This window comes from Corythoichthys intestinalis, chromosome 18 (assembly GCF_030265065.1).
Source record: "Corythoichthys intestinalis isolate RoL2023-P3 chromosome 18, ASM3026506v1, whole genome shotgun sequence".
In the NCBI taxonomy this organism is placed as follows: Eukaryota; Metazoa; Chordata; class Actinopteri; order Syngnathiformes; family Syngnathidae; genus Corythoichthys; species Corythoichthys intestinalis.
The window spans coordinates 39,795,145-39,808,445 of record NC_080412.1 but is presented as its reverse complement, the minus strand read 5'-3'; the positions used below and the strand labels follow the sequence as shown (position 1 = coordinate 39,808,445).

The following is a 13,301-nucleotide window of genomic DNA, read 5'->3' as shown; positions in this document are numbered from 1 at the left end:
CTCCGGTGTGACTTGTATATGTTTTTTTTCTCTTCGTTGGGCATTTTATGGCTGCGACTTGTAGTCTGAAAAATACGGTATATATATATATATATATATATATATATATATATATATATATATATATATATATATATATATATATATATATATATATATATATATATATAACCCTAACCCTCTTTTTCAAGACTCAAGTTTGAAAAAAGACTTTTTGAACACCAAATTAATTTTTATACAGAAAATAATAACAGTACATCTGAAACAAATAATTATAACAATATATTTGAGAGAAAAAGCATGTTCCTTTGCCTCATTCAAATCTTAATATCTGAACATTTAAATATGTAAACTAAAGTGCAGTCACATTCGGAAATGAATGGCTTCTGTTTTTTTTAAATGTAAAATAAACCAATCTATTGTGATAAAACAACAAAATTGTAAAAACTGCATTAACCATCAAAGTGAGGTCTAACTGTAGTCTTGAAACAAATCTGAATAAGGAAAAACATTGTAATGAAATAATGCAAACTGGTTAAACTTGAGAGTAGCTGAGATCAGTCATGACAGAACATTACTCCTCAAGTTCAGCATTCGCTTCAATGATATCTGGCGCCATCTAGCGTCGTGAATGGGTATAATATCTAGACCCCGAAAATCAGACGACTCCCACTATTTCAGTCTTATTTCAATGCAAAAAACACCATCTTATATTTGGGCCAATATGGTATTTGTGCAGTCGATTTTATATACTACTTAGTTCGAATAATCGAGTAATCGCATTAGGAACATTTAACGCGTTACAGATATAATTTTAGGAGATGTAAAACAAAGGCTTGCTAATATTGCACTTTAAGAAGAATATTAAATTCCCGAGTGTTTCATTTAACTTTCATTTAAAAATAAATAAAAATACCTGAGTTTAGCCTCAAACGGTATATAAAAATAAAATAAATGAATGAGGATCTAAATACAACAAAACAACAATTGGCTGACTTGCATAGCAAACGTCCGCTAGCTAAAATACTATAAAACGCTAATGATTTTTTTTACAATGCTCTTAACAAATCATTCAGACACATATTCCCACAAAAAAACGGCTGAATACACCTATTAATTAAATTACGAATGCATTAAAAAAACAAACTTTTCTTATGTTGGGCTACACAGGGAGCAGCTGGATTCAGCCATGCTAAATGAACTATGTCTTATTCACTGTTGCTATTAGAGGGCAATATATCCACTCAAATCAATACAACTAAATGCAAACACTTTCCAAACAAACCATTACAACCCAACTCTATACGAATATTCGAAGCAGCAAAATTTGATTCAAAGTTTTTTTTTTTCTAATCGAATTACTCAAATTAATCGATTAATCATTGCAACACTAGATACAGTATATAGAGTATATTCTATTGGTGAAGGGTTTAGGCTTGTTTTCCTTTCTATTAATCCTAATAATATTATTTAAGGTTGGCCGTATTGGATTATATCGACTTTGGCAGTGGTGTCGTGTCCACTTATTGCCTGCCTGTGTTTCTGGTGTTTTACCGCCCCCTGTTGGCGCTTAGGTGTAATTGTTTGAAAAAGTACCAGCACTTTCTGCCGACACAATCATATGTTGACGCGAGCTCTTTGCGAATAAAGACAGCTAAATGGACGAGCTAACGTCTGCAACCAGTTTACCTTAGCAGTTCTTGGCATCTCACTACATTGTTTGTGCCTTATATGAAACATCGCTTGTAAGTCATATTCTTCATTTGTTTAGTCTTCATGAGCGTTGTGTAGTATATTGGGGATATCTGTATTTCGTTTTGTTTGCATTTGTTCTGTTTACATTATTTCATTGCTTACAAGCTATACTACCAGTTGCTATTTAAATTGAAATGTGGTGACTATTTTGCTTTATTTGTTACTTGATTTCATATTATTGACACAAAGTTTTGCTTTTTTCAGGTTTGCAAGAAAGTATCAGTGCTCTTGTCAAGAGAACGACGACCACAGTAAAGCCAACTCAACTCTACTCCAGCGTCTGACTTCTCTTTAGAGCCTGATTTCTTCGCTATCTGTTGGTTTGTGTATGCACACACACATTTTTGGCACTTTGTACTTGCACTCAATCCAAAATACTGATAGTTGCACTATTTCGATATCAACAATAAATACAGTGGTGTGATATAGGCACTTTATACCATAATTTCAATTGAAGTTAAATGTTTCTTGGGAAAGCGTTGAAGTTGTTACATTTATCATTATTAAAGCAACCCGCGGGCCATTACCAAACTATTAGCCATAATATGTTAAGTCCACGACAGCATATATCGGTTCTGGTTTGATATCAGTATCGGATTTTTGGAGTTGCAGGCTCAACTTACATCATAAACTCCTGAGTTAAACCCTGATTAGAACAGCAAAGGAAACGTTATCTTACATTTTCACATTCTTCAGTGTCATTGAAAAAATACGTAACAACTGTACAGTACAATATAGTAAAACTACTCGAAGGAGAGGACACAGCTTGAAAAGTGATACTGCTATATATTTACAGTGTTACCTTGATTAATGGGTTTAATTTGTTATGATGTGACCAAGTTCGTAACTTAATTTACTTGGATATCAAACTGAAAACTGAAGCACTGCTTCGCTATACAATTTGTTTTATAGGTAAAGTTTAACTTGGAAAACCAAACTGAACCAGTCAGTCGAAATGTGATTTGTCTTATTAGCAAATATTCATTGCCGCGAAACACAATGCATCACGGGTGCCCCCCGGGTGCCCCCCCCCCCCGCAAGACTCACCATAGACGTAGAGTACATATTCAGCACTGCTGGTACCGAGATGGTTGCCGGCTTCACAGCGGTAGGTGCCGTTGTCCGTCTTGTTAAGTGACGTAAATGTGAGCTCGCGACCTTCCACGATCACACGGCCTAGATCCGAAATTTCCACGCCATCTTTCGTCCACTTCACAGGATCTGGCCTGGAAAGACCAATTATTACATCATTCATCTCACACCAAGAGCAGAATAAATATGATGTGGGCAATTTTGAGTGAAGCACAGATTTTCAGTTCATTCATATTTCACCTCACATATCAAACAATAACACAATATGTAGTGCTAAAACTATGCATAGTCGAACTGACCTAGAGCTGCACGTTAGCCGAGACAAACACAGCCTGTCTAGTATACAACAAATATACAGTAAATTAAAAAAAAAATCTATTTTGGAAGACCACTGTTTACATATTTTTGTAAGATTTATTTTATATATCTCTGTTTCTGTCACGGTTTGTGGGCAGGCAGGTGGTAAGGACCCAAATGCAGGGAAACCAAAAAACGCAGCAAGGCAGGTGACGTTGAACTCAAAAAACATTTTAATAATCACTAACAAAAACACAAAGTACAACCAAAAGGACTGGGGATCAAAAAGACAATGTTCAAACAAAACTTACTTAATCCAAGCGACTGGTACACGAGGGCTTGGACAGGACTTGTTGACATTCACAATGACGCAACAAGGAGTGAAAAGAAACTGGGAGCTTATATACACACAGAGACAAGGGGTAACGAGACATCGAGGAACAGACGGGTGACACAGAAAGATGCAGGTTGGCGGATACACTAGGAGCAGGTACAACAGCTGAAATCATTGGGCAATCACAGGAACACACTAGGAGGGAACCAACACAAAACCTAACAGTTTCCTTGTCGGTCTACACGTACGAGACTGGCACCATGTTTTCCAATTTGATGAAGTGATGTCGCTAGGCCCCTCTGTTAGTCATCATCTTATCGTGGTGGAGGGGTTTGCATGTCCCAATGATCCTAGGAGCTATGTTGTCTGGGGCTATATGCCCCTGGTAGAGTCACTCATGGCAAACAGGTCCTATGTGAGGTACCTGAGAAAGCATCACTCAAAAGACCCCTTATAATGATAAACACAAATGGAGTCCCTTGCCCGGGCCCCCCCTCTGGAGCCAGGCCTGGAGGTGGGGCTCGAAGGCAAGCGTCTGGTGGCCGGGCCTGTTCCCATGGGGCATGGACGGGCACAGCCCGAAAAGGAAACGTGGGTCCCCCTTCCCATGGGCTCACCACCTGTGTGACGGGCCAAAGGGGTCTGGTGCGTAGGGAGTTGGGCAGCAGCCAAAGACCAGGGCCTTGGCGGTCCGACCCACAGCTACAGAAGCTGGAGTGAGAAGCTCGGTCATCCGGGTGGGACTCTGTGTTGAACCGCTACTCCTCCGCGTTGAGAGAAGCCAGTTGAGGTGGCTCGGGCATCTGGTTCGGATGCCTCTTGGACGCCTCCCTGGAGAGGTGTTCCTGGCATGTCCCACCGGCGGGAGACACCGGGGACGACCCAGGACACGCTGGAGAGACCATGTCTCTCGGCTGGCCTGGGAACGCCTTGGGATCCCGCCGGAGGAGCTGGTTGAAGTGGCTGGGGATAGGGATGTCTGGGCTTCCCTGCTAAAGCTGCTGCCCCTGCGACCTGACCCCGGATTAAGCGGCAGATGATGGATAGATGAATGGACGTCACTAGGCGGAAGCTGACTCCGTTTGGATGGGATTTGGGAAACTGCTGCCACCTTAAGGTCTGGCATTGTCATGAATATACTTAAAAACGAATAAATGCAATTGGTTGTGAATTCTTTTTTTTTTTTTTTTTTCCCAAAAAACGTGGTGGTGTAATTATTTTTTCCAGACGTTTGAGGGCAGGATCCTTTGTTTTAAAAAAAAAACCTTGCTGGCTGTAAACATGACCTTACGATTCTTTTAAATAGAATTCACTATTAATGGCACCTGTTTTAACTCATTATCGGTATAAAAGACACCTGTCACACTCCAAACTCCACTATGGCCAAGACCAAAGAGCTGTCGAAAGACACCAGAGACAAAATTGTAGGGTGGGAAGACTGAATCTGCAATAGGTAAAACGCTTGGTGTAAAGAAATCAACTGTGGGAGCAATTATTAGGAAATGGAAGACATACAAGACCACTGATAATCTCCCTCGATCTGGGGCTCCATGCAAGATCTCACCGTGTGGCGTCAAAATTTTAACGGTGAGCAAAAATCCCAGAACCACACGGGGGGACCTAGTGAATGACCTAATGTGAATGAGCTGGGACCACAGCAACAAAGGCTACTATCAGTAACAGAATGCGCCGCCAGGGACTCAAATCCTGCACTGCCAGATGTGTCCCCCTGCTGAAGAAAGTACACGTCCAGGCCCCGTCTGCGGTTCGCTAGAGAACATTTGGATGATCCAGAAGAGGACTGGGAGAATGTGTTATGGTCAGATGAAACCAAAATAGAACTTTTTGGTGGAAACACAGGTTCTCGTGTTTGGAGGAGAAAGAATACTGAATTGCATCCGAAAAACACCATACCCACTGTGAAGCATGGGGGTGGAAACATCATGCTTTGGGGCTGTTTCTCTGCAAAGGGACGACTGATCTGTGTAAAGAAAAGAATGAATGGGGCCATGTATCGAGACATTTTGAGTGAAAATCTCCTTCCATCAGCAAGGGCATTGAAGATGAGACGTGGCTGGGTCTTTCAGCATGGCAATGATCCCAAATACACAGCCAGGGCAACAAAGGAGTGGCTTCGTAAGAAGCATTTCAAGGTCCTGGAGTGGCCTAGCCAGTCTCCAGATCTCAACCCCATAGAAAATCTGTGGAGGGAGTTGAAAGTCCATGTTGCCCAATGACAGCCCCAAAACATCACTGCTCTAGAGGAGATTTGCATGGAGGTATGGGCCAAAATACCAGCAACAGTGTGTGTAAAGCTTGTGAAGAGTTACAGGAAACGTTTGGGTACATGACAAAGTATTGAGATGAACTTTTGGTATTGACCAAATACTTATTTTCCACAATTATTTGCAAATAAATCAAACAATGTGATTTTCTGTTTTTTTTTTCCCACATTCTGTCTCTCATGGTTGAGGTTTACCCATGTTGACAATTACAGGCCTCTCTAATATTTTCAAGTGGGAGAACTTGCACAATTAGTGGTTGACTAAATACTTATTGGCCCCACTGTATCTAGAGTAGACAGGGATATTGGTGTGTTAAGCGGCACAGGCCAAAGTCAATCGGCCAGAACGCAGTTGTTAATAAATTATTTAGTATTTCTGCGCGGCCCGGTACCAAATGCAAATCCCTCCCGGTCGTTGGGGACCCCTGATCTAATGTATGATGAAACGTAAGATACTCACGAAGGGTTTCCTTGCGACATACAGTCCAGCTTTAGGTACTGACCCTCTTGAGGGACTGCGAGAGAGTGGACGATTTCCACCCGAGGTGCATCTAAAAAAACCACAAAGCTGCCATGTAAAATGAAAGAACCTTCTCCCATTTAGACATAGCGTATCTGTTCACACTCACAGTGGACCTCAAGCACTTCGGTGGTCTGTTGTGGAGTCTGCGCCAGGGCCTCGTGATCCACCCTGCAGGTGTATGCCACTCCGTCGTCGCGTCTGTCCACGTGCAGCTGCAGCGAACTGCGTACGGTGAAGGTGTTCCCGCTGGCGTTGACTTCTTTAGCACCTGTGGTGTCAAAAAATGCACATCAGTATGCCGCGATTACGCAAACATTGCAAACATCGTGGATCGGAAATCACGCTGCAGCATTATCTAAAGACAAGATATCCGTAGTGCTCTGTTAATGTAATTACATTAGCTCAGATTGATCCGTGATAAACTGTAAACACGAGCCATTTGATCTGGTTTAGAACTAGCTGACTTTTATCTCAAGTTTCAACAAATATAAGCACATTTCTGATATCCAGACGGAACAATGAATACAATGACACCCGCTTATTCATGATTTTTTTTTTCACAGTCTCACCCAAAAACCCAAACATTTACAGTATTCAGTAGAGATGCCGATCGATCGGGTCCGATCACGTCATTTTCAAAGTATCGGAATCGGCAAAAAAATATCGGCCATGCCTTTTTTTAATATATACATATTTCTTAATTAAGTCGTTTTCTAATTGTATTTAACATTACAGACATAATAAGTTACACTCATCCAGAGTCTTTAGGTTAGGCTCAAGGTAGGGTTGTCAAATTTATCCCGATAACGGCTTAAATTTATTTTTAAAAAATGTATCATGTTAAAATATTTAACGCAATTAATGCATGCGCTGCATGACCCACTCACGCATTGTCGCGTTCAATTTGTAATGGTGCCGTTTTACCTATATAGAGAGATAAAAGGCAGCGTAACATGTGTAGAGTGAATTTTGGCAGCCTTGGGAGCCTTTTTTTAATTGGCTAAAACCTTACAATCCCTCTCCCTACGATTAGAAATATCATGGGAAACAATGTGGGGAAGCAAGGTAGCAATTGATCTTTTTCTTAACACCTTATGTTATTTCCCAACGCAGAGAAGATATATCAAAATTGGTAGCACTATGCACAGTCATGGTTCCACTTCCCATCATGCATATAGGCATGGCCTTCAGTATCATTTACTGAAAGCTCAACAAATACACTAGATGGCAATATTTAGTCACAATATACAAAGTCACAAGTCTTTCTATCCGTGGATCCCGCTCACAGAAAGAATGTTAATAATGTGAATGCCATCTTGAGGATTTGTTGTCATAATAAACAAATACAGTACTTATGTACTGTAGTTGAATGTATATATTCGTCCGAGTTCTATTCATTTTTTTTCTTAATGCATTGCCAAAATGTATATGATCGGGAAAAATTATCGGGAATGATTGGAATTGAATCGGGAGCAAAAAAAAGCAATCGGATCGGCAGATACTCAAACTAAAACGATCGGGATCGGATCGGGAGCAAAAAAACATGATCGGAACAACCCTAGTATTCAGTGTTAAAGGGAATAGTTACCTTTCTCGCACACACCATATAATTGTTTGCATTAGTCTAACATATTCATAATAGTAAAGCATTTAACCATAGTTTAGGTAGACTTCACTCCATGCCCTTTGACAAAGTAAAAGCGGACCAACTTATCAGACCTCGCCTGATAAGGTAAGGAGAAGACGTCAATAACTCTTCGATGGAGTCAGAACGCTCCCGCTCTGCCGGGACAACATGTTGATAGCGCGGCGCCTTGGACGTCAAGACATGCGTCGGTAGCCGTGGCAACCAGGTCCCAGCCATGAAGGATGACGCACGAACTTGACCGCCCAAATCTGCCACAAAGGGCTATTCCCAAAACAACATCCAGGCACGCCTTCCGCCCGGCCCACTCCACCGCAGCTTTCAAAAGACTGAATATTTAGATAGTAATGTCCCCGAGAAGTGACTGTTGCTATGTAGCTGTTGTTTTGTCAACCCTGGATCCAGCATTGTCGTCTGTTTTTGCCTGGTTTTTGACCATTGTCGACGAATAAATTGTAGGGCTGCAGCTATCGAATATTTTAGTAATCGAGTAATCGACTGAAAATTCTATCGATTAATCGAGTAATCGGATAAAACATTTTTTTTTTTTAGGTAAAGAGCAATTATAAATACTCTTGAGAAAAAAAGACATTTAATCCAATATTGAACCATTTTCAGTCAATCAATGTCTTTATTTTCGATGTACATTGTTGAAAACAGCCAACAATTGCATCTAAGATGTGACTAGAAAAAAAAATTCACTGCTTTCGCTCAAAAAACTTCTAGATCTTATTAAAAAAAAAAATTCTTCACACGTCACTTGAAAGCTATGTGTTTTTCCCACGTGTTTCAATTTAATTTCCATTTGTGTCAAGCTATTTTTAAGTTCTAGTTAAGTTTTAAGTTAGTCTAAACTGTAAGTACTGATAGGATTTTGAGTTTTTGCAGTGTTCAAAATAAATGTATGATACCTGGTGTATTGGAGCACATGAGGGACCAGTGCTACTTGGTGTTTTATTCAGCAATGACTACTGAGCTAAAACTGACAGTTAGCTTTATTATGTTTTAATTTTACACCCTCATCACTCTACAGCACTGTGTTTTTACAGATTAAATAAAGCCTGTATGTGAGACACGTCAGCCACGCATCGGCAGTGGTCATTATCAATAGAAAACTAGCCCTCCGAAGGGCTAACGTTACGTTAGCGAGTGACAGTAACGTTATATATATATTAGCGATGAGAAGTCTACTGCTTAAAGATGGCGGCTGTTTACTAACCGAGTCTGTCATTTAGCATCCAGTCCTAAATGCATGCGATATCTATGAGACGCATCGGACTGTACCTGCTACCACACTAGCATCCTGCGTGCGGTGCCAGCGGTTGCTGTTCCGACGGCTTGGCCGGGGGGCCGAATTCCTTCAGTGTTCTTTCACTAACTTGACAATACCACTGCTGTCTATAACCTTGAGGAATGAGGCAGCTCATGATATATCGGCACTCATTTAAACTCTTTTCAATTAAGATCACTTCAATGTAGTCCTAGTCCTATCTCATTTAGGCAAGACTGTCGTCTTGGTGACTGACGAAAAACTCATTAGACTTTGCGAGGGTAGCTAATGTAGCGTGTGGTGAGTGTATATTGCGTTTAGCTGTTCATGATTCTTATCTTCTTCATTTGTTGTTGTTCCTACTTGTAAAAACGTGTCCTACTTGCGTATTCCGAGCACAGTCAAGGGAGGACTGGTCTCCCTCGTGCAGCAGGCCACCTTTTGTTTGCATCTCCTAAAGAGACTGTTTATTCTCCCCATTCTTCCCTACTGTGAGCTCATCTGCTCCACTTTCCAAATCATCCCAGCAGACTCCGATGCATCCACTCTCTTTCCCTGTGTCTGTTTGTCTGTCTCTCTCGTATCCAGCATGTCAATCAACAATTCCGTTCTGTCACTTCCCCATACCGAGCCAATGAGCTCGCCTCCCACTTGAGATGAATGACTGACAGCTCTGCAGCGTTTGCAGCATCCATCCAGAGAGTGGGTGAAAGTGGAAAAACGGCTGGGTGATTTCAGAAAATATACTTGAAAAATGGTCAAAATTATGCACCTAATAATATTATGAGGAAATAGAAGACAAATATTCGTTTAACATTTTTTTTTTAAATAATGAGGTTGTAATTTGCAGTGTTCAGTTGGAATGCATCATTGATACATGCATAGGCGGATGTACTATGAAGTGGGCCTTAGGCCCCCAACCAGTAGGGGGCCCCCAACCAGCTGCCCTTGCCCCAACGAGCAAGGGCTTGGGCCACCGGAACCAGCAGGACCCCCAACTATTCGTCATGTATAATTATGTCAGCATACCGAACAAACAAATAACAAAACAAAAAAGAAAGCCATTTGAATGTGCAATTATATTATTCCCCCCCCCCCCCCCCCAACACACACACACTACAATAGACTGTTCCACGACGACGGACTGAGTATCAGTCGCTTAGCTTCATTTAGCGTTGTTTAGCTTAGTTCCGTTTAGCATCGCTTAGCTCCGCTTAGCTGTTCGTTAGCTTCACTTAGCTCTCCCGCGTTTTTCATGCCACTAAGCTTGCTATTTTTACAGCTCACTTGCTGCTTTGCACCTCGGCTATCGTTTATTTTGTGAGAACAGGCCACTAATGCCGCTTTAAACTTTCTTCTTCTTCTTCAGACCGAACATAAAATACACAACAGCACACCCTGTGGCGAAACAATGCAGGACAAGTCCAATCAGTCATGCAATAACACTCAACAGCTAGTTAACAACATTTGCTAACGAAAACACTTTTAAATCTATTACCACAAGCAGTGACGAAGAATGTTTTTTTACGGAGTGTAAAGCTTACCTCCGGTGAACATTTTAAAAAAAAAAAAAAAAAAAGCACATCATGCTCGTCATATGAAAAATGATTTCTGGAGTTAATCCCACATACTTCAGAATTAATATTATAATATGTTGAGTAAATACTACAGAATACAGATTCTACACTAAGAATAGCTTTCAAATGACACTCTTTATGACAAATATGATTGGCAATGAGTAATTGTTATAATTATTATCCTACTATTATATATAGTAATATACTATAATAATAGTGCTAGAACTTTTTTTTAAGAATTGTTTTGAATAATGTCAGAAAGGCAAAGTCAGTGTTCTGAATCTGTTTACTTTGCATTCTTTTGCACTAGTAAATGCTGTCAGCATTTAACCTCATTGTTCATTTGTGATTAATAATTGTTATTTACATGATTATTAATGAATGAATAATGAATTAATGAATTAATAAGCATCAACAAAAATTTCATTGCTAAATTAGTAAAAAAAAAAAAAAAAAAAAATTATTAGATTAGTCGACTAATTGTAAAACTAGTCGGCTGACTAATCAGGAGAAAATTTGTCGTTTAGGCCTAGTGTACCAGAACATATTTCCCCCACACCCTTCTAACCTTTTTAACCCCTGACCAATGAAGATGTTCGCCTTAGGCCCCAAAATTGCCAAGTCCGCCACTGGATGCATGTAATGCATACGCTACCATCTATAACGGGTGGTCAAACTGTTCCACAAAGGGCCGCAGTGGGTGCGGGTTTTTGTTGCAACCCATTAAGAGGACACCTTTTCACCAATCTGAAGTGCAATCAGTCGATTGCAGTCAGGTGCTTCTCAGTTCTGCTGAAACCACATTGGTTAAACTATCTGTGCTGGGTCAGTTGGAACAAAGACCAGGACCCACTGCGGCCCTCGAGGACCGGTTTGCCCACCCCTGATCTATAACATTCCTTTTTATTCCCCAATGACATTTCTTTGGCGCGCCGCCCAGCCAAAACGGTTTGACCCACCGACACCGTTCATACACCAAAATGACCAGAATTCTCACAGAACGCAAGCTCTCTTTCGTTTGACACCGCAAAAATGACCGTCCACCCCAAAACGCGGGTTTTTTGGGTAAGAAAAAATGTGAAATTTAAAAACACTACTTATACTTGTCCTACCAATTTTTGTCCAAATCACATCATTTATACAAAAAAAAAAAAAAAAAAATTCAGGAAGCTAAGGGGCTCAAGGGCTCTATCCAATGTTTGCTAAAAATGTACTGTTAGCCAAAATTTGCCCAAAATATACCCATTTTAGTTGTATTAAGTTCATTTTGTCTACACTTACAGATTATTTGGATTTTCTTTTATCCCAGACAATTGTTTTACTTCACACTTTCAGGAAGCTGGTCCATGTAGTAGACAGCGTGTAATACCCTACGTCCCTGTTGATGGTCCTCGGGCCCCACTTGCGGGTTTCAATGGCCTCACTGATCCAGCGCTGATGTTTGTTTTCTTTGGTGCGGATGGCCTTTTTCCAATCCATAATGTGGTTTTTCCTTTTGCAGTGGTCGGTAGTAGCTGACTTGTGGTGTTCTTGTTGCGCTTGTTCTTTTATTGCCCGTTTGTCTTATTGCTGTCTCCTTCTCACACTCCTTCTTGTGTTCTATTTTTCTTGTAATAAAGCTCCTTCCTGGCCCTCCGATGTATGATTTATTGCATGAAATGAATGGAATTTCATATAGGGAGTTACATTTGTTTTCTGGATAAATTTTGTCATTTGGATTGACCAATATCTGGCGGAGTGTTGTGTTTGGTTTGACCGGTATATTTTTTCATGACTCTTTGGATGTGTTCCCTGACTCCTCTCACGTATGGCAACGTCATCATATTGCTGTGTTCTTGTTGTCTCCCCCCCCCGTGTTGTGTTGTTGTTGACAGGTGAGTCATACCTTCAACCATCAGCTGATAAATGACGCGTCACACCAACACCACTGACATTCTGATTAAGGAGGAAGTAGTCGCTGAAACATGTCAGGTAAATAAAACAACCTAAAATAAATTTTCTGGGATATAAGAAAAATCCAACTAATATACTCAGTCTTTTCTGATGGCTAAAATTTCCCATTCATTTCCATTAGCACAAAAACTTCCATTTACTCCAAATGAGTTCTAACCCTAGTGACTCAAGATTAACAGGAAGTTACCCCTGAATAGCCCAAAATCAACAGGACCTAAAGTGAACAGGAAGTGACCCTGGGACGTGTGCTTAACAGTGGCTGAGACAGGCGGCGCCTCTCCAGGTGCCCGTTTCGTGAAGTGTCCTTGAAGTGGCGACGATTTGACAGTCCATAAAGTCATGAAAGTGAAAGCGATCGTGCCTGTGTGACTTCGGGTACCACATGGTTCCCTTTTGTGGTTTAATTTTACCCTATGCATTTTTTATATACTCCAGTTTGCTCTGCATCGAGTTGGGAGGGGCAGACCCTGCGGCTTCACTCGGCTTCACTTCCTCCTCCTTTTTCTTCTGTTGTACCAGGGTAGAGCAGAGCAACTTGCTTATTTAAATTTGGCGCCCTGACGCAAAGTTT

General features: G+C 40.8%; 1 protein-coding gene across 3 annotated transcripts in view; it reads right to left on the bottom strand.

Moving 5' to 3' along the window:
* The window catches only part of cadm2a (cell adhesion molecule 2a), a 534,075-nt gene that overhangs the window by 85,116 nt on the left and 435,658 nt on the right, over positions 1 to 13,301 (bottom strand). For all 3 annotated transcript variants that reach the window (XM_057821958.1, XM_057821960.1, XM_057821959.1), the window contains 3 exons: positions 6,392 to 6,553; positions 6,223 to 6,313; positions 2,803 to 2,981 (listed from right to left, as the gene is read on the bottom strand). In XM_057821958.1, the coding sequence (XP_057677941.1) occupies positions 2,803 to 2,981; positions 6,223 to 6,313; positions 6,392 to 6,553 (432 nt within the window). The remainder of the gene's footprint in view (positions 1 to 2,802; positions 2,982 to 6,222; positions 6,314 to 6,391; positions 6,554 to 13,301) is intronic.